The sequence below is a fragment of the Pristis pectinata genome, chromosome 13, assembly GCF_009764475.1.
Source record: "Pristis pectinata isolate sPriPec2 chromosome 13, sPriPec2.1.pri, whole genome shotgun sequence".
NCBI classification, from domain to species: Eukaryota; Metazoa; Chordata; class Chondrichthyes; order Rhinopristiformes; family Pristidae; genus Pristis; species Pristis pectinata.
The window spans coordinates 14,121,350-14,143,443 of NC_067417.1; the positions used below are offsets into that span (position 1 = coordinate 14,121,350).

The 22,094-nt window shown below is 40.1% G+C and overlaps 1 protein-coding gene across 1 annotated transcript in view; it reads right to left on the bottom strand.

Annotated features, from left to right (window-relative positions):
• Positions 1-534: 534 nt before the first annotated feature.
• Positions 535-22,094, bottom strand: part of mthfsd (methenyltetrahydrofolate synthetase domain containing) — a 39,977-nt gene continuing 18,417 nt past the window's right edge. Inside the window, exons 5-9 of the mRNA XM_052028682.1 lie at positions 20,364-20,477; positions 13,086-13,176; positions 11,362-11,474; positions 3,382-3,507; positions 535-1,062 (exon numbers count right to left, since the gene is read on the bottom strand). Coding sequence (XP_051884642.1) covers positions 535-1,062; positions 3,382-3,507; positions 11,362-11,474; positions 13,086-13,176; positions 20,364-20,477 — 972 coding nt within the window. The remainder of the gene's footprint in view (positions 1,063-3,381; positions 3,508-11,361; positions 11,475-13,085; positions 13,177-20,363; positions 20,478-22,094) is intronic.

Below are 22,094 nucleotides of genomic sequence, written 5' to 3' on the forward strand. Positions count from 1 at the left end.
TGACAAGTTCCATTAATTCTGATTACACAAAAAGACTTTGTAACAAAATGGAATTAATGCAGTTAAAAGTCCAAGAAAGAGAGAATTTAGTACAATCACTATCAAACGTAGAATATAAACCGGGTGTATGAATTAACCCTGTGAGTAGCCATGAATATTCACTCAATATTTTATAAAGGCCAATAAGGGGGAGAGATACAAAGCCTGCTGCAGTATTTTATATGGTATTTCCATTAGAGGGTCATTAGGTGAAAGACCACATATTATCAGAAGCATGCAGAATACCGAAGATATTATTTCTGCATATCAGAATAGCACCATGTTTATATAGACCAAGGTTTCTTATTCAATTAACTATTTGTGAATTGAAAATGTTCCTTGATGTTTTTCACCTGTTTGAATTCCATCTTTTTCAACAAGGTAATAAAAGCAAAGGCAATGTGTACAAGAGCTGATTCCACTCTAAGTATATATCTGAGTAAGAACAATAATTTTTTGGCATTTAGAGTTTGATATTAACATTTTATTATGTGATCATGTTAAAGACCGTCTGTTCACATATACATTTGTTTGACTTCTAAATCTGTTGTCACCCTGCTTGTTGGCAAGTTCAACTCTAACAACGCTCCCACTTAAATTTAACCCTGCGAGTGAAGTTACAACTGCTTCTGCAGTTACCTCATCCTTGTAGTCAAGAAAAGCTCGGTGTTGAGCACCCTGCCAATTCAGACGTAATGGAACTGCATTGTGATATCTCAGAATATTCTTCAATTCACTGACTCTCATACATTGAGGTATATTACCCATATATACTGTAGTAACTCTGCTTGGAGCATTAGACTGTGTTTTACAGTCATCACAATTTCCAGTCATTTCAAATGGATGATTTTCAATCCGTGTTGTAGTTGCACCTTTCCTTGACGTCCTTTCATCAGAGAACTTTTGCAGTTCTTTTGTATCGATGCATTTTTCATCCTTCAGCGTAACATCCTTGCCGCCTTGCTTTTCCCTGAAGCGAAAGCTTTTAAGGATAGGAATTTTTTTCATCGTCTCTGAATCCACCTGCCCCCAAGAGAAAAAGGTAAAGCAGAGAGCTGAAGTAATTGGTTACAGGATGTTTAGTGTGATCAAATTTTTTTCTTTGTTTGACGCAGGAGAGCTTTTGGTTCAAAGAGCTGAGAGGTCAGAGGTCTAACTCATGCTCAAGCCTCAGCACCATAATTCAGGTGACCGGTCACCGAGAATAGGACAGCAGATCCCAACATGGTGGCGGATAGGATTGGTGAACTAGCCAACGGCTCTGATGGGAGCTGTGACAGCAGCAAGCCAGGACATCAACCTACAGCAGCCTACTTTCTTCTCTGCATGTCCCTCCTTTTACATAAACAAAAGGTTGGAGGATGCTTTTGGAATAGCAGTCTTTTGAAAGACATTTGGCGAGGATGATCAACACCTGGTCCAAACTGAGAAAGAATGAGCTACATTCAACTTGCACTAGTAAGTTGGCAATTTCTGTCTACAGCTGGTGTTAAGTCCTTCATTTGCTGACCAATTCTGACAATCATTTAATGCTTCCATATACTTGACAATTATATAACACTAGCTCAGGGATCCAATAACATAGCTGATCATTTGCCTTTGTCTTAGATGGGTAAAGTCAAGCTTGTGGCTCAGTTGGGAGTGCCGAAGTATTGAGGCTGTTATGACTCCAAATTATTTCACAGCTGGAAATGCAAGTTCAATGGGTTAAAACTTACTCAGATGAAGCAAGTCAACTGTTTGCTGCCTTTCAATACACGATAATTAATCTGCTGAGTTTGCAGAGAAACATCCATGCTTGTTCACTGAAATAATAGTTCTTTTCCTCTATCCGCAGGGCCTGCAGTTAAACACTAATTTAAACACTGCCAGGACACTTACTTTTATGTAACTAGCCATCCTTGTCATAGGGTCATACAACACAGAAACAGGCCTTTCAGCTCACCTTGTCCATACCAACCATCAGGTACCCGTCTATACTAATCCCATTTGGTCAGTGGCTTTCAATGCCTTGGCAATTCAAGAGCTTGTCTAGATACTTGTTAAATGTTGTGAGAGTACCTCCATCTACCACCCACTTAGGGAGTGCTTTCTAGATTTCAACCACCTTCTGGGTGAAAAAGTTCTTCCTCGGATCCCCACCAAGTCTCCTACCCCTTACCCTAAACCTATTCCCTCTCGTTCCAGATACCACTCTTATGGGTTAGTTTTCTACTAACTACTCTATCTATAAGATATGAGATATTTTTATTAGTCACATGTACATTGAAACACACAGTGAAATGCATTTTTGCGTAGAGTGTTCTGGGGGCAGCCCGCAAGTGTTGTCACGCTTCCGGCACCAACATAGCACGCCCACAACTTCCTAACCCGTACGTCTTAGGAAAGTGGGAGGAAACCCACGCAGACATGGGAAGAACGTACAAACTTCTTACAGACAGCGGCCGGAATTGAACCCGGGTGACTGGTGCTGTAAAGTGTTACACTAAGTGCTACACTATCATGCCTGTCCAATGTTATGCACCTCATTATTATACACCTCTATCACGTACCCCCTCAACCTTCTCCATTCCAAGAAAAATAAACCTAGCCTATCCAGTCTCTCCTCATAACCTGCTTCATCCCAGGCAGCATCCTGGTGAATCTCCTCTGCACCCAATCAAATCCTTCCTATCGTGTGGTGACCAGAACTGCATACCATACTCCAGCTGAGGCCAAATTTACAAATGGTTTTATGCCATGATCCACACACAGTAGGAAGTTGTGCTGGATATTCCAAAATGATCATCTTCATTTCACTTACAGACATTTAATTTAGGTTGCCTGCAGACATCACAAGTCCATGAAGTATAGGAATAGGAGTAAGCCAATCAGTACCTATAGCCTGCCTCCCTGTTCAATAAGATCTCTCGTCTCGTTCACTTTTCCAATGTCTCCTCATAACGTTACTAAGGAGGCTTTTATTCCATTACAAAATTTCAATATTAATGCACACTGTAATAATGTTGCAATGATTCAATTCACAGAAGTGGGGGGCTGGAATACTTCACCACTCAACAGGAGCAGGGACATGCCTACATTGGAGAAACTCAGGGAGGGCTGGGATTGGAGTTGGTGGAGTGGCAATGAAAGTGAGGTTCCCTGTTCTCTGGTCCCTCTCAGTGACCGATTACAATAAGGCCAATTTGTAAATAGATGACAAACGTGGAGATTTGTACGTATGCAGAAAGACCAAAGACAGGGATGGCGAGAAAAGACAGAAACAGTGAACCTTCCCCTCCCCCCCCCCCCCCCACCCACCCCCAGAGAAAAAGGAACTGCATAGAAAAAAAGTTTTTAAACCTTTGACCATATAATTCCTTGAGGTTTGGAACACTTGCAATCTGTTCTGATCACTTGAGTAGGTGTAAGGATGTAATCTACAATTAGATCATGGTTGTCCATCAACTCTTCTGGGATGTCAAGCAACTAGAAAGATAAAAGTATAGAAACAGGTTAAAACTCTTCACAATCTTTGTCAGAATATCGCAGAATGTTCAAGTCAGTAGATGCTACTCAGTACTAAACACATTATGTCACTCATTGCACAGTGCCAAACTTGCTACTGTTGGCATTTGCTCTTCATAGCTGCAGAAAAAGCACCCTCTGGCACCTCCTCTGAATCAGGGAACTGCAGTGTAAGCAATGCCAAATGGCACCTTTAGCAGTGAATGAATTAAAGGAAATGTTTAAGGATCAGACTGCAAAGCGGCCTTATCCTCGTGTAAATATACATGCAGGTGTTTATTTTTTTTAAAACTTATTTAGAAATTAAACCCATGTTTAAATGTTTACCCTGCCAATGATTGGCTTCCTGATTGGGGCTGGAGCTTTTGCACTATCTTCCCATGCTAAGCCATGAAGCATGATACTTAATTCTCAGACCCACAGGGTTTTCCCTTCCACTAAAAAGGTATCTCCCCAAGCCACTAAGATGTTCACAGATGCTTTTTATATGTAACCACTTAAGCACCTGGAGGGAATAAACAAAATAGTCCAACTAGAACTTCTGAAATTTTTATTCTGAAGTCAAAAATGACCATTTTGAGTTCCATCAGCTTTCACTGTACAAAGCACTTCCACTGTACAAAGCACTTCTACCTCCTGGCTACACTTTGTTTACTTATTCATTTTTTGGGATGTGAATATCACTGGCAGGGCCAGCATTTATTGCTTGCCGCTAATTGCCCTTGAGAAGGTGTTTTTGGGCCACCTCCTCGAACCCCTGAAGTTCTTCTGGTGAAGATACTTCAGCCACAGAGTAGTTACAGGATTCAGCAACAATCAGGGTAGTGTGTGACTGGGGGGAATCCTACAGTTGATGGTGTTCCAGTGTACCCTTCTACCACTGCCCTGCTTGGTGGTAAAAATCACCGGTTCGGCAAGTGCTGTCAGAATGTTCAACTTGTTCAGGGCCAGAAGAATCACCTTCAACTGTACCTTCTGTGGGCTTGACTTTTCCTGAGTAAACCAATCTGTCCTATAAAAAGTCTCAGTCTATGGTGAACTGGGGAAGATTCACTTTATGCAAAGAGCAATTCAAAATTTCTACTTGAGAGTTTGGTCCTCTGCTTGGCTAATAAGTAAGCAAGCAGTGATTACTATTCTGGTTAAATAAAGGAAGCAGAGCTTTTGGGAAGGTTTTATACGAGCTTTATACACTGCTTGTATATTTGTTGCCCAATAAAGTTTTCTATTGGAAACTGAGCAGCCAAAATAAGAATTTCACAAACTAAAGCAACAGGTTTACCCGATCGTCCACCTGGGGATATTGAATGATCTTGTCGAAACAAGTGGGCAAGGGGGTATTCCTGAGAGAACCTGTCCAATTGTCAACTTACAAGAAATATATATTCACTGCTAAAGGTGCCATTTGGCATTGCTTACACTGCAGTTCCCTGATTCATATTCAAAGAAATATAATGAAAGAGAAGAGTTTGCAGTTACCTGCCAGGTTATGTTCTGATACAAACTCAGTAACATTCGATACTTCCTTGCTCAGCCAAGAACTATAGAGTCATAGAGTTATACAGCATGGAAATAGACCCTTCAGTCCAACTCGTCTGTGCCAACCAGGGGTAACTTCCTGTGCCAGTCGCATTTGCTTACATTTGGCCCATATCCCTCTAAACCTTTCCTATTCATGAGATGTCCAAATGACCACTGCTGTCTGTAGTCCTCTGTTAAGTCAACATCAATGCAAAAATTTTGATGGCTAGTTGAATTTTTTTGAAGAATTCCCATAACTGAAAGTAGCAAAAATATACAAAAAGTAATGCTCAAGAGCGAATGGATCAAAGAAATTGCTGGTGAATACAGATTCTTGTGATTGCTTCAATAATAGAGAAGTTGTTGTGCCTAACTGTTAAGTTCTTTGCAAATGAATGAAAGAAGAGCGAAAAAAAACAGGAAAAAGGCTGGAGTTGGAGTATTTGATAATTTCTTATTTGGAAATGGTTCCAAAAGCTGCTTTCGCCAGCTATTCTGCATATAAAATTACACAGAAGAGTGTGGACTAGCAGAGCTGCCTCAGGTTTAAGAAAAATTGCACTGCTAAACAATGATAGAATTCTAATATTTTTGAATGGTGCCTTGGAAAATGCTTTGTCTTTATACACTCTACTAAGTTTAAGGTTTGTATCATGTTCAAATCCCCATGCCTTCCCTACCTCTGATCCAACTACACTTTGATCTTTCCACACCTCTCAACTCTCCTCCACTCACTCGCTTTCCCCTTTTCCCACTTCCTTTCTCCCAATCTTTCTCTTGCCTTCTCCTCTCTCCAGCAAGTTCCACGTCAGGGTGGTACAGCTGTGCAGTAGGTGGTGCTGCTGCCTCACAGTTTCAGGGACCCAGGTTCAACCCTGACGTCCTGCTGTGCTTGTGAAGTTGCACGTTCTCCCTGTGACCATGAGGGGTTTCCCTGGATGCTCCAGTTTCCTCTGACATTTCAAAGTGCTTGTTGAAAGGTTAATTTGTTACTATAAATTACCCCTAGTGCAAGCAGATTGTAGGAGAATCACGCTGGATTTTATGGACATGCAAAAGAAACACAGGGGCAAGAGTATGCCATTTATCCCTGCTCCACTATTCAATTTGATCATGTCCGATCATCCAAATTCACAAGTTCACCACTCTCCGGGTGAAGAAATTTCACATCCCAGCCCTACCTGGGCGACTCTTATTCTTAGACCTCACAATCTAACTTGTTTAACCTTGCACCTTATTGTCTACCTGCAATGCATTTCCCTGTAGCTGTGACACTTCACTCTGTATTCTGTTATCATTTTCACCCTATACTACCTCAATGCACTGTGTAATGAATTGATCTGTATGAACGGTACGCAAGACAAGTTTTTCACTGTACCTAGATACAGGTGACAATAATAAACCAAAACCAATAGACTGATTTCTGGTTCTGGATTCCCCCACCAGCAGTAATGTCCTTCCTGCACCAGGTCTGTCTAGACTGGTTTGAATTTTTGTTTTTTATTTCTGTTACATCCCCTTTTATTCCTTCAAATCCTAGTGAATATAGGCCTAATCATACTGACCTCTCCTCATAAGGCAGACCTGCCATTCCAGGAATCAGTCTAATGAACCTTTGCTGCACTCCCTCTAGAGCAAGAACATCTTCCTCCAGATAAGGAAACGAAAATTGAACACAATACTCAAGGTGTGATCTCACCACGACCCTATATATTTCCACCAAAACATTTCTGCTTCTATAATCAAAGCCCCTGACCATGAAGGCCAATATACCATTTGCCTTCTTAAATACCTGCTGCACCTGCATGTTTACCTTTAGCAACTGGTGCACAGGACACCTAGGTCTTGATACACCACCCCTCTCCCAATTCACTGTCATTCAGAAAATAATCTGCCTTGCTGTTTTTGCCAACAAAATGGATAACCTCACATTTATCCTCGTTATACTACATCTACCATTGTATTTGTCAATTCCCTCAACCTGTCCAAATCACACCAGGGGTTGACTGCATCCTCTTCTCAGCTTAAGTTCCCATCCAGCTTAGTCATCTGCAAACATTTAATTTTCTCATCTAAATCAACAGGTAAGGCAATGAGGCTGATGGGGTTGGTCCATTCCCGATTTAGCTACAACTATTAAATTGTCAATCAACCCAATTCTTTCTTCAAAACATAACATTCAAAAACATACAAAATCTACAAGTTATGATAAATATTCTGAATATTTTTTAAATGTAGAGTATGTTTAAAAGTATTAAATATATTAAATCACTTTGAAATATTTAACCTTTAAAAACAAACAATTAAAAAAATTCAAAATTATACTCATTAAACCCTTGTAGTTCCTCCCCAATAAAGTGAATGAGAAGCATCAGGTCTATCCGGGCTCAGGATGTTCATGCACATTGCCCACTTGCAGCAACTTTACACTCCCACAGGGCTGGCAACACAGTGGTAATCCACTGTCTGCAACCTTAACAGTTCTGCATCCAATAATAGCTGTGTTCAGTGTTTTGTACGGAAATGTCTGCAATTGTGGATAAGTGGATATATCCCCCACCAAAATCTGGGCCAATGTTTTGAATGTCCTTTGGTACATTATAAATCTTCCAATCATTTATTGAAATAAATAAACCAGGGATCAAATCTGAAGTGATCATCATGCTGTAATTCAGAATTTCTCACTGGTGCCAAATGTTCTTATATAATAGTTGTGTTAATGGTCATAACTGGTGAACAAAACTGTTCGAGCATCAAGTTAGTGTGTAGACCTGGACTAAGAAATATTGACCACAGATTTTTCAGTTGAATGATTTCACTGTCTGAGTAGGCAATCAATGCGAGACCATGAAGATAGCAATGTTGGAGGGATATATGTGAAAGTACCATGAAAAATTACATTCTTTTGCTCTAGAAAATCTGTCCATATAACTTAATTTATGGTAGTGTTTTAACTGCTCTGAAGTCATTTAGTATTGAACACAAATGAATCTACATTGGCTTGTAATCAAGAACAAGAAAGTCAACAGAAGGGTCAATGTTCTCTTGAAAGTACTCAGTGATGGCCTTTCAGTGTTCTTGTTGCATATTTTTACTGATAAATAATGCTCATTAAATATACTTCAGGAAGGAAAAACCAGTGAATAAGAAGCAATAAACAGACTTGCGCTTCGTGAGTTTTGAGAATCAGTTGCCATAGTTTAAGATGTAGCCTTTACTGTGATTCAAGGATTGCAGTTTGGAATCCTGGGATGGGGACAGTTTGTACAAAGACCATGGAGGGAGCAGACATTATCTCGTTGCAACTGCACCATGTGCAAGTAAAAAGTCCCTTTAGATGCCCAGATTCTGCTGCTATTATAGCAAAGATTTGAAATATTTATTTAAAATCCAATGTTTTAAAGGTTCAAACAGAAGACGGGGAAATACATATGAATGCCAAGTAATCTCCTGTGACATTCCATACAGCAAGTCAAGAGTGTGTGAATTTCAAATGAAGAAATTTTAGAAGAACAATGATAATTGGATTACGGTACAGAATCAACTGAAACTGCATTTTGAAGTTATACCTACGGTTCTCATTTGTAGGTAATAGTTTGGTTTTATTTCTCTTTCAGATGAGATGTTAAGCCATTTGACAAAGATCCTAGACTAATATTGAAACAGTGTCATCCGAAGTAACTTTTTTTTAAACCAAGTACACCACTACAACAAAATGTTATTTAAAACTCAATCATGTGAGTAATGCATATTTTCAAATTAGACCTGGATCCTCCATGCGCCATGATGTCAAGCTTTGTGCAAAGCTATTTTGCCATCACTTGCGCAAAATTCTTTTGTGCCTTCTGGGATCTCAAACAGCAATGGCTCAGTCAGACAAAGTGGGCTTTGACAGGAGACTGGAACGTTGCTCTGATATTAAAGAGAACCACCCTTACTAGGTCCTCCTCGGTGGAGCCAGAGATGTCCATCAACTTGAAGGTAAGTCTTCCTCTAATTGTATTGCTTTTAACAATCATTCCCACCAACCTTCACCTTGCAGCTGACGTCCCTAGGGCCCCCACTAGCATATCCCATCAGCAGCACCATCTTAGATACAAGCCAACCTTCCCCCAGATCCTGGCACAATAGTGTGTCTAGCACCATCGGCACACCCATCCTGCCTTCTTGGTCCTAGGATTTCAATATATGCCTTGGAACCTTTAATCTTTATGAGAGTTCACAGAACTTTAATTTAGCATCTCACCCAAGGAGAAACCTTTCCTATTATGTGACAATCCACCATTTGCTCACTGGAGCATCAGTCATGATTACACAATCATAACCTATTGTAACTCCGAAGAATGCAACAATTAATATGGCTAACAAGCAATCTATTGGAGGAACTCAGGGGGTCAAGCAACATCTGTGGGAGGAAACAAATCGTCGATGTTTCGGGTCAAAACCCTGCAGCAGGACAGAGTGGAGAGGGAAGATGGCCAATCTAGGGGAGAAGGGAAGTGGTAAAACAGAAGTCCGAGATGACTGGTGGACTGAGGAGGGGTGTAAGATGCCAGGTAGGGGAGCGGAGGAGGTGGAGTTGGGAGACATTGGCAGGTGAATGATATCTGGAGCTCTCTTTGCCTCCATCTTCTAGCATCCACAGTTTCTTGTGCCTCCAATTAACATGGCTACTTTAGTGTTGATTGACTCTTTAATTATCCAATTAATGTAGACATCTAATTAATGGAATAAAATGTGAGTATCTTTTCAGATATCCCCCTGTATATTGCATCCATTTGTGTATTTTAGCAATTCTGCCCAATCCTATAGCAGCCTAAAATGGACAGGAGTTTGTGGTTGAAAGCAATCTGGATTATTTAAACAACAGGTACACTTTCTTAAGTGTTGGCGGTTGAAATTACTGTGGGTTGAATAATACAAGGCCATTCAGCTCATCATTTAGTTTGCTGGCTCACTGAGAGACCCGTTAAATGAGAGCCACTTCTATGCCCTTTTCCCATGCCCTCAAATCTATTTCCTTTTGCCACATATATTTGTTTCTCGTCTTAAAGTGATGATAGAATCTGCTTCCATTTGTGGTCTATGATTATGGATCTTCCTTCCGCTGGAAGAACTTTATCATTTGCTCAATTAAAATTTAATTTTGAAGGCCTCTACCAAATTACTCCTTGAACTCTGTTCCAATGACAATATTCCCAGCTTCGATCGCCTTTCCACGTAATCCTTCGTCATTTTACTCAGCCATTATCATGAAATCATTCTGCCTTTGTAATGCAGGATAGATTATATTCCTTTCTGAACCTTGTGGACGAATCCTGTGATATTAAAGTATAGATTTTGAAATGAAAGACATTACTCACAGAAATGTCAGAAAATGCCAGAAGTGCATAGAGGGTTGATCAACAACCAAAACAGGCAGGTTAATGTTCTGAGTGTAACATTTCAATAGAACAGAATGTCCCGCTGTCCATTTGCAGTATTTTCAGTTTTTATTTCAAATTTCACCATTTGCGGTTTTCTTTTTCCTCTGCAGTAGCTCATATTTATTTTTCCAAGTTGAAAAGAAAATATTCTATTGATGGCCTCAGTCACAACACAGTTTTCAGCACTGCCCATTTGCAAAAGTTGATTCACACAGTACTCCAAATTGGATTGGGTGCCAATTGATGGAATATTTCTGTATGACACACCGGGGAAAACTAGGCTACATACATTTAAACTGTATACAAGTAGGAATGGGCTGGATGCTTTTTCAAAAGCGTATTGAAGGGTCTGGAAAGCATTGCTGGTTCATGTGGTGGTTTCCGAATCTCTGCGTGCCTTTAAGAGGAAGCTGGAGGAGTGTTTGGCTGGGCAATGGATTGCATCATGTTGAAGGTGAATGGATTAACAGTTAATGCACATTTGGTCAATGTGATCTTCTGGACTGGTTTCAATTGCCTTAGGGGGTTGCACAGAAATTTTCCAGATTCCACCCCCTGCCTCTCCCCCTTTATTAGTTTTGGTCTTTTGTGGTTTCAGGTCTTTCCCAGGAGAATACATGGCTGTGGGTGTGAACTGGAATGAGTACAAGGCCAGCTTAATGAACCAGCCATTTTTTTTTGCCATTTTCATACGATCATATATTTGAGACCCTTCCACTTAGTTACAGATTATAGGATTTATATTAATGGCATGGTTCACCTTTTTGCTCCCAAAGCAAAATATATTTGGCTTTTTGTTTTACATGACAAAACAAAATAATGCCTTTATGTTTCACTTCACATTTCATTATGGTTAATTTCAACAAACCTGGCAGTCATGTACTGTGGTAACAACAACTGTATCCTCATCAATGCTTCCCATCGATACCATCATGGAGTATTCCAAGTCAGCAAAGCCTTCTCCTTTTCCAATTCTCCAGCCTTGAGATTCAATGCAAATTGCATGTTAAGAGTGCAACAAATAAGTTAAAAAAGATGAACTTTATTTTAAAATTAAATGTAAAAAGTCAAGGGTAAAATGCATGGTACTTCCTCTAAAGAAAATTAGATAAAGATGACAAGATAAGTTGCTTATTTCGAAACCCTAGTTCCATGTATAGCTATTAGGCTTTAGCTCTTCGCTCTATAAATTTGAGCTCCATCAAATTCTATCTTGTGTACTAATTCACATCAACTCCAATTCATGAGGTACTACTGAGCGTGAAGGCAAGCATGGAGACACAAGAGACTGCAGATGCTGGAATCTGGAGCAACACAAGATACTGAATGACCTGAAACACAACTGTCCATTTCCCTTCATGGCTGCTTCCTGACCCGCTGAGTTCATTCAATATCTTGTGTGTCAATAATGGTAAACATGTCATTTACCGCCTTCACAATGCTATCTACCTGTGTTGTCACTTTCAGGGAACTATGATCTTGAATACCAAAGTCCTTGAACCCCAATGTCCTTGTCCATCAACATTCCTTAGTGCCCCAACACTTACTGAGTGTGTCTGACCCATATACAACTTCCCAAAATGCATTCACCTCACATTTGTTGGGATTACATTTTATCTGCCAACACCCTGCCCAACTTTCCAGCTGATCTATATCCTGCTGGAGCCTTACGTATCCTTTCTTGCTTTCCACAACACCACCAATTTTTGTGTCATCCACATACTTATCATTCCTCCCACTTGGAGGCAATCCAGAGAAGGTTCACTTGACCAATTCTTGGGATTAAGTAAGACTTGCTTTATGAGGAAAGATGCAAGTAAACTGGACCCATACTCTGGCGTTTGCAAGAATGAGGGTGACTTTAATCAAAACATGTAACATTTTGATGGGATCTATAGGATAGATGCTGTAAGGGTGTTTCAACAGTAGTTGAATCTAGAAATAGTGAGTAGAGTCTCAGGATAAAGATTTTACCTATCATTTCAATGAGGTGACTTCTGAATCATTTGAATTCTCTAATCCCAGAGAGTTGTGGATGCTGAGTCACTCAAGGTCACCAAATATAGATTTTTGGGGATTCAAGGATTATAAGCAACGGGCAAGAAAGTAGAACTAAGGCCACAATCTTACTGAATGGCAGACCATGCTTAAGTGGCTAGATAACCTGCTCCTTTACAATGTATTAAGTTCTTGAACTCATCTTCCTAACTTCCTCCAGCTGTACAAATCAGCAAGTTCTCTGTGCACCTCCAATGCTCCACCACAGGTGACCACACTCTCAGCTGCCAAGGAGAGCAAGCAGTAGAACTTGCTCCCCAGATCTCTGCACATCTCTACTTTTCTCTTCTCCTTCAAGGTGCTTCACAAAACCAACTTCTTTCACCAAGCTTTTGATCATCTATCTTAATACTTCGTGGTTCACTGTTAAATATTGTCTGGTAATTTCCCAGTGAAGCTCCTCAAGGTATTTTGTTTTGTGAATTATGCTAAATAACTGCAATTTATTGATACTAAAAAATCTTTCAGTGGTACCGTACAACTTAACACTTAAAATTACAGGTGTATATTTTAAACTTACATTCTAAATGTTACCTTTCTTAGATACAGCCACGGAGCCCACCACAACCAGGTCTATGTGAACTTTCGCATCAAGTCCCACAGGTACACTGAAATCCTTCACACCCTGAAGTGATTAACAGGAAATATAATATCATACAGATTAGATTGCTCACCAACTTGCCAAATATGAATAGAAAATTTTACATCATGTCCCTGGTTATATTGAAAAAGTTATCCACAGTGACTACACTTCAAAAACAAAACCATGAAAATGGCTTTTCTCCACAGATGCTGCCTGACCTACTGAGTTCCTCCAGCAGCATCTTGATTTTTCATCTAGATTCCAGCATCTGTTGTCCTTTGTTTCTCAGGATAGGCAGGGAGTGCAGGATTCCCCTGTGGCCATTCCCCTGAGTAACAAGTATATTGCTTTCACACAAAGCACTGGAGGAACTCAGAGGGTCAGGCAGCATCTATGGAGGGAAATGGATAGTCGACGTTTTGGGTTGAGGCCCTTTGGATTTTCTCGGAGGGATGGCCTTTCAGAGGAGAGCAGCAGCAGCCAGGTCTGTGGTACAATGATGGACAGAAGGGGAGGGTGCAGACAAGGAGAGCTGGAGTGAGAGAAGACTTGATAGTTAGCGGGATAGACAGGAGATTCCATGGCCGCAAATGAGACTGCAGGAGTTAGAAGAACAAATAAGCAGGGAGATTGCAGATAGCTGAAGGAATAACAGGGTTGTAATTGTAGGTGATTTTAACTTCCCTGATGTTGACTGGAACTGCTGTAGTGCTAATAGTTTGGATAGGGGTCAAAATTTTATAAGTGTGTCCAGGAAAGTTTGCTCAAGCAATATGTAGATAGTCCTACTAGAGAGGGGGCAACACTCGACCTCCTGCTGAGAAATGAGGCTGGGCAAGTAGCTGAAATGTCAGTGGGACAGTACTTTGGGACCTGTGACCATAATTCTATTAGTCTTAAAATAGCTATGGAAACAGATAGGATAGGTCCACACGTTAAAGTCATAAATGGGGACAAAGCTAATTTTCATGGCTTTAGACTGAAAGTTGCAAAGGTTGATTGGAAGAGGCTGTTGGCAGGTAAAGGGATGTCTGGCAAGTGGCTTTTAAAGAGAGGGAGAGTTCAGGGTCAGTATTGAGGGAAGGGCAAGGCTGGCAGGATTAGGGACCCCTGGCTGATGAGGGATAATGCAGCTCTGTTCAGGAAAAAGGAGGCATATATCAGGTATAGGCAGCTGTGATCAAGGGTATGCCTTGAGGTGGATAGGGATGTAGGAGTACACTTGAGGAAGAAATTAGGAGGGCAAAAAGGTAAGGGAGAATCCTCAGATCCTATAAGTATGTCAAGAGCAAAGGGGTAACTAGGGAGAGAACAGGTTCACTTTAGGATTGGTGCGGTAATTGGCTTATCATTGTCACAGGTACCGAAATGCAGCAAAAAGCTATTGTTTGCATACCATTCAGACAAATCATTCCATACATAAGTACAATGAGGTAGTAAAAAGGAAAACAGAATGCAGAATATAGTGTTACAGAGAAAGTGCAATGTAGGTAGACAAATAAGGTGCTATGGCCATGACGAGGAGATTGAGAAAGAGTTCATCTTTACACAGAAGTCTTAAATGAATACTTCTCATCTATATTTACTGTGGCAGCTAAGGAATTCAGGAAAGAGAATGGTGATGTCCTGAAACATATCAATATCACACAAGAGAAGCTGCTGGTGGTGTTAAGGTGCATAATGGTGAATAAATTCCCAGAGCTTGACCAAGTGTGTCCCAGGACATTGTGGGAAGCAAGGGAAGAAACCGTAGGGGCCCTGGCAGAGAATTTTGTATCTTCCTTAGCCACAAGTGAAGTACTGGAAAGACTGGAGGGTGGCTAATGTCATGCCTTTATTTAAGGAGGGCTGCAAAGACAAACCAGGAAACTATAGGCCGGCGAGCCTAATATCAGTGGTGGGAAAGTTACTGAAGGAGATTCTGAGAGACAGGATCATTCTGCATTTGGAAATACAATGACTGATTAATGATAGTCAGCATGGCTTTGTGTGTGGGAAATCATGTTTCACGAATTTGACTGAGTTTTTTTTTTGAAGAGGAGACCAAGAGGATTGACAAGGCCAGGGTAGTAGACATTGTCTACATGGACTTTCGCAAGGCTTATAACAAGGTCCCACGTGATAGGTTGCTCCAAAAGGTTAGATCACATGGGATCCAGGATGAGCTAGCCAAATGGATACAAAATTGGCTTTGTGGAAGATTAAGAGGGTGATAGTGAAGGGTTGTTTTTCAGATTGTAGGCCTGTGGCCAGTGGTGTACCGAGAGATGTATGTTGGGTCACTTGTGGTTTGTCATAATATATTAACAATTTGGATGGAAATGTAAGTGGTAATGGTTAATAAGTTTGTGGATGACACCAAAATTGGTGGTGGTGGACAGTGAAGAAGGTTGTCTAAGGCTACAACAGGATCTAGGTTAACTGGGAAAATGGGCCAAGGAATGGCAGATGGAACTTGGACAAGTGTGAAGTGATACATTTTGGAAAGTAAAAGCAGGACAGGACATACACAGTAAATAATAGGGCACTGGAGAGTATTGCAAGACAGGGAGACCTAAGGATAAATAGATCCCTGAAAGCCAGCAACATACGAAAGAAAGTGGCGAAGAAGGCACATGGCATGCTTGCCTTCATCAGATGGGGTACTGTGTACAGGAGTTGGGACATCATATTACAGCTGTACAATGGTGAGACTGCACCTGAAATATTGTGTGCAGTTCTGGTTGCCACACTATAGGAAGGATGTGATTTAGAGAGGGTGCAGAAATGATTCACAAAGGATGTTGCCAGGACTGGAGCTATAAGGAGAGACCTGACAGGCGGGGGCTGTTTTCCCTGGAGTGAAGGAGACTGAGGGGTGACCTTATAGAAGTTTATAATATCATGAGGGGCATAGAAAAGTTGGATTGTCACAGTCTTTATTCCAGGGTGAGGGAGTCTAAAACTAAGAGGGTATAGGTTTGAGGGGGGAAATATTTAAGGGAACCTGAGGGGCAAGTTTATCGCACAGAGGGTGCTGAGTATATGGAACAAGCTGACAGAGGAAGTGGGAGAGGCAGGTACAATTACAGTGTTAAAAAGACAGGTATATGAATAGGAAAGGTATGGAGGGATGTGGGCCAAATGCAGGCAAATGAGACTAGCTCACAAAGACACCTTGGTTGGCACGGACGAATTGGGCCATGGGGCCTGTTTCTGTGCTGTATACCTCTGTCTCTACAACTCTACTCCCAGGAAAGTGTGTGCATGTACAGAGAACTTTACAGTACAGAAGCACATCGATCAACAAACTGTCCTTTGCTGGTGTCTATATGCTATACTAGCCCCCTCTTACCACTAATCCTATCAACATATCCTCCTATTACTTTCAATATTTGTGGAGCTTCCCCTTAATTAGATTTATGTTGTTCATCTCTGATCCTTTTGTGAACCGATATCAATGTCAAATTAATCTTTTGATGCTTCTCTTCAATTTTCAACAGGAATTAATATCAAACTTATGGTCCTACCTGGCTTGGAAATAATAGCCTAGCGAATTGAACTGCACCCTGAAAGGACTGTTTTGGTCATAGGACTGTCACGGCAGACCACTTTTTACACGTTCTCTATCATGGGCTGTGGAACATGAAAAGTATGGTGTCCAAGTCCAGGACAAGACAGAGGCAGTGGTTGGGGTTCTGAACAGAGGGAACAGCAGAGTAGACATGGACAACTTCTGTGTGTGTGGGATAAGGATGGGATGCGAAGTTTGGAAAATCTATGCAAGTAGGGAGTCGGGGTGAGATCATTCAGTTTAGTTACCATGGGGAGGGGATAGTCTCTTATCTGAGGGCATTGCAGCTGAGAGCACCTTCTTTATTTAAGATGGAGACCAGGACTGTGCATAATATTGGGTGTAATCTAACCATCACTGTTTTCTACACAAATGTAACCCATGGGCCAGATCAGGCTTGCCACAGTTGATGAAGTTTGCTGTTAATTGTAAATTGTAGCTGAGTGGGGAGAAGAATGAAAACAGTTTGGAACCCTGCAGGCAGAAAAAATGCAGAAAAATATGGCAAATTAAAAAAGAGGTGGCAAGAAAGTGAATACAAGTGATGATGAACATGTCACATATCCAGGGAAATATGTTTCCCATGCCTGTCAAAGATGTTGGGGTAAGATGTTAAAAGTTCTAACAGCATTATTTTGAAGACAGTTCCGTAGCCTCCAAGTCAATATTTATCCCTAAACTAACAACACAAAGAACACTTTACAAAACAACTCTCTTCATTGATACTTTGCTGTCAATGGGACTTGCTATGCACAGAGTGGCTGCCATTTTTCAGCATTACTAAAAATATTTAAATGGATATAGAGTATATAATACTGTTGTCCTGATATCATGAAGTTTAATCATTTTTTAAAATATTTTTTATACACACACACACACACACACACAAATACACACATGCAGGTCTTTCTTTACACAAATATAAAAAATCATTTTCCTGTTGAGACCTTGTACATCATTAGGGCTTGAATTTTTGATTTGGTTCAGGGTTTTTCATTCAGTTTTAATTAGTACTTAAGAAAAACAGGTATTTTTGTTTATAAAAATCTTCGTCAAGAAACCTATTAATTATCAGTCTATAAAATGCAAGTAAATTGAAATTGGTAATAATAGCAACATATAAATATTCAAAGTATACAGTTATTAAAATTTACCATCATCTACTTGCACACCATTGCATGCCAATGATCAGAGACTTCCAAAAACAAAGGGATTGGTCAGTGGCCTACATGTGTAATTTAAAAGCCACATGCAGTATTCTTGCAACAGAAAGAAAGAAAGAGTAAATTCTGCATGGCTGACTTTATTACTGGCATAGAGTTTCACAGGTGAAATAAACATTTTTTTTCCAAATAGCCCTTCTTAAGTGATTTTGTTTTTTTTAATTGTTTCAAACTGAAAAATTCAATGCCTAACAACAGTTCCAATCTATACTGAGCTTTCTATTACTAATTATCTTCCTCTGGCTGATGTGAAGGGATGGGGTGGAAATTGAAAGAAATGTCAGCAATATAGCATTCATAGATTATTCCACGAACAACACTGATACAATAGCCAGTTGAAAGCCATTCTAAATATTCGGTGCACCTGTTAGGTAAATGTGTAACCATGTTAAAATGCACTGAAAATTGATTGTTCACCCTTAAAACAAATGAAATCTATTTCAGTAACCCTTCTGATAATTGCAAATGCTCCTTGTAAACTTGTAAACAGCCAGAGTCAACCCCGTTTCAGTTTCTCAACAGTCCTATTCATCAGATAAACAAAAAAACTTAAATATTAACTTCACAACATCCAGTTTTGATCAAAAAGTTCAGTTTCCTTTTACACATGGTGCTAGACCAAGGAGTTAACCTTTTATAATGAAACCCTTGTGATACAGTCACCAGTATCGTTCCACCAAGATGTGTGACCATAATACTGAAGCTAATTGTTTGCTGTAGATTCTCTGCACGTTTTTTCCATGTCCACTTCTCAGTTAATTCATTAACAGTTCATATCCTGTCACAGCGACAATTTTAAATGGCTGGTGACCTTGTTAATGGAAGTCCTATCGTTACCCCTTAACTTCTTCCTCCGTTAAAGGCAACTGTGTTTGTGTCCTCTCATTTATTCTCTACCAGATCTTGAATCAATGCAACTACTATTTCAGCCTCTCCTCTGTTCCAAATCACTTAAGGTGCCAATCTTTAACTAGCTGTTAATATTTGCAGGCTTGAATGGATTGCCCACTTCCAAGCAGTAGCAATCGATGCACTGGAAAGAAACACTAGATGGTGCTCCAGCACCTGTAGAGCCTTTTGCTGTTAGCCATGAGCAGAAATATCCCACCAAATCAAAAGGCAACAATTGCATGGTTTACTGGCCATGAAAAGTCTTTAGAGTTCAGTTATCATAACATAGCCAACGGTTATCGAATGAAGATATCTCAGAAAAATATAAAAAATTAGAAGACAGAAAGGACCGCCTAGAGTTTTCACGCAGCCTCCTCTTTGGAACAGTCAGGTCATGTTTACCCAAAGTTCATAACTTTGATTTCGTAGTTGGGTACATTGAAAAATGGGAACGGTTGTTACTTTAGTCAATTTAGAATCCTGTGAAAGAGCTCCAGGTATGATGTGTTTTCTTGGCAAAGGAAAAAGGTCAGTTTTCAAACTTTTCCATGTGTATATTTGTATGATGGCTAAACTATGGACTAAACCAAGGAACTAGTGCAAGCATCAACTTAACAACTTAAGTCCAAACCTGATCAATGGTCTCCTTATCTTAAAACTTAATAGGCCATTTTCTGCCGTAACATTTGGAAATTTTTGATCAAAAAACGGGTTTCCAAAACTTACAACACTCAAGACATGCCAACCCACTAACACATCCTCACACCAACACAGATGTGTTTAAGAGCACTTGTGGCAAATGGAGAAATTTGTAGAATTTGTTGCAGGAATATAAGAAATAGGAAAATGAGAAAGTCATGCTATAAATTGAGCCTGCTAGCTCTTCACTAAAATTGCAACTAATTCATTTTGATTCCTGATTCCATCCTCTCACTTAATGTCTTAAAAAACCATTGATCCCAGTTGTGTAATACTGTGACAAACAAATCACTTGTCCTGTTCATAACTGGTAGAGAATTTGAGTACAAAAGATGTTTTATTATATATGGTCATGGTGAGACTTGGAATATTACATATCATTCCCGTACCTATGAAAGCAAATACTTGTTATAGAGGAAATGCAGCAAAGATTCACCAGAGGACAGACTGAGTACGCCAGCCTTCTACTCTCTCAAGATGAGAAGAACGAGAGCTGCCCTCATTGAAACAAAATTCTTAGATGGCTTCTCAGGGCAGATACAGAAAGGATGTTTCCTCTGGCCAAGGAGTCCAGAATAATGTGTCGCAGTCTCAAAGATTCAAGATTGGAAATCTCCACTCCAGAGAGCTATGGAGTCTCAATTATTGACTGAATTCAGAACTACAATTGATTGATTTTTGTGTAACTGAGGAATCATGGATTCTGGGGTTAGGGCAAGAAAATCATTGAAGTATAAGATCTTGTATAACAGTGGACCAAGCTCAAAGGGCTGAATATCCTACTCTTGCTCCTATTTCTAATCTTCTTATAAACCAGTGTGCTTAAAACAAGAAAAGGATTTGTTCATTAGCAGTGTACGCACCTGAGCAGTAGAACATACTCTTAATATTTCCTTTGAGGCCCTAGGAGGTGGAACAATTTTGTTGAACAGTCCTGTTCTCAGCCGAGGTGTTGGGACCAACAATGTTTTCCTTGCCTAGAGAAGTAAAGAGGACACTATTTACATCCTGACACAAGTGCCTTGATGAATGCCATGTCTTGTCATGATGCCCACAAGCATTACATGACATTACCACATGTTTTACGTTAACATTAAAAATCTGTGGGATCTTCAACATTTCTACCAATTTTTCCAAAGAGTCTCTCTTTGCAGCTCTCCGCCAATAAAACATTTCCACACATGACAATAACAATCGTTTTTCTTTGTTTGTGAGCATTTCACCTTTTTATTACATTTTCTATTCTCATGCAAGTGCATAGTTATAATTCCAAAACCTCCAGTATCCTCCTGGTCAATTCAGCAAATGGTAATCACTTTAAGCTTGGACTTTATAAGCATCAATGGACTACTCAACTGGCCCTTGTCCTCAAGGGCCACTGAATGATTATAAGGACAGTGCCATAACTGCGGGGGAGGACATAACTTCAGCTGTCTGCCAAACACTTTTAATTTGACTTTGGGTAAAGTTAATTCTCATTTATTTAAAAAGGTAAATGGTAACACTAGTTTAAAGGAATGAAGGCAGCTGCCAGACAAATGGAAACTGTAGAAACAACACAGTCATGAATGTTGATTAAGATAAAAGGACAAGTGCAAAGTAATGCATTTTGGGAAGTTAAACCAGGCCCGGACAGTGAATTACAGAGCGCTGGAGAGTGTTATTGAACAGCAAGATCTTGGGGTATGTAGTTACATAGTTCCCTGAAAGTGATGCCACAGGTAGACAGAGCGATAAAGGTGGTCGTCATTGGCCGAGGCAATGAGTATAGGAGTTAGGACGTCATGTTTCAGTTGTGCAAATTATTGGTTAGGCCACAGTTGGAAATATCATGTGCAGTTCTAGTCACCACGCTAAAGGAAGAGGGCACAGAAAAGATTCACAGGAATGTTGCTTGAACAGGAGGGCTTGAGTTATAAGGAGAAGCTGGAAAGGCTAGGACTATTTTCCCTGGAGTGAAGGAGGCTGAGGGATTACCTTATAAAGATTTATAAAATTATGAGAGACATAGATAGTCATTCTTTTTCCCAGGGTAGGGGAGTTCAAAACTAGAGAGCATAGTTTAAGAGGAGAAAGATTTAAAGGGGACTGAGGGGCAACATTTTCCACAGTGGGTGGTGGGTATATGAAACAAGCTGCCAGAGAAAGTGAGAGATGGGTACAATTACTATGTTTAAAAGACATTTGGATAGGTACATGAATAGGAAAAGTTTAGAGGGATACAGGGCCAATGCAGACAAATGGGACTAGCATAGATAGGCATCATGGTTAGTATGGCCAAGTTGGGCTGAAGGGCCTGTTTCCATGCTGTTTAATAATCTATAATCCATGTTAATATCTTAATTGTATTTAAATTGCTGAAACTAGCTAATTATTTGGATATTCTAATGGATCATGGTTCTAATAGATTGAAGTAGAACAGAGCGCTTAAAGCTTCCATTAAGTGATCTTTTGACCTTGAGCATGCCCTCAGTGGAAAAGTGGTTCCCCAAAGAAAACAAGGAAACTTGGGGTACTTGTTCAGGAAAGGCCCTTGATCAGATTCATAAATGAGGACAAGTCCATCTCTTTACCCAACGGAAATTTGCTCCTGA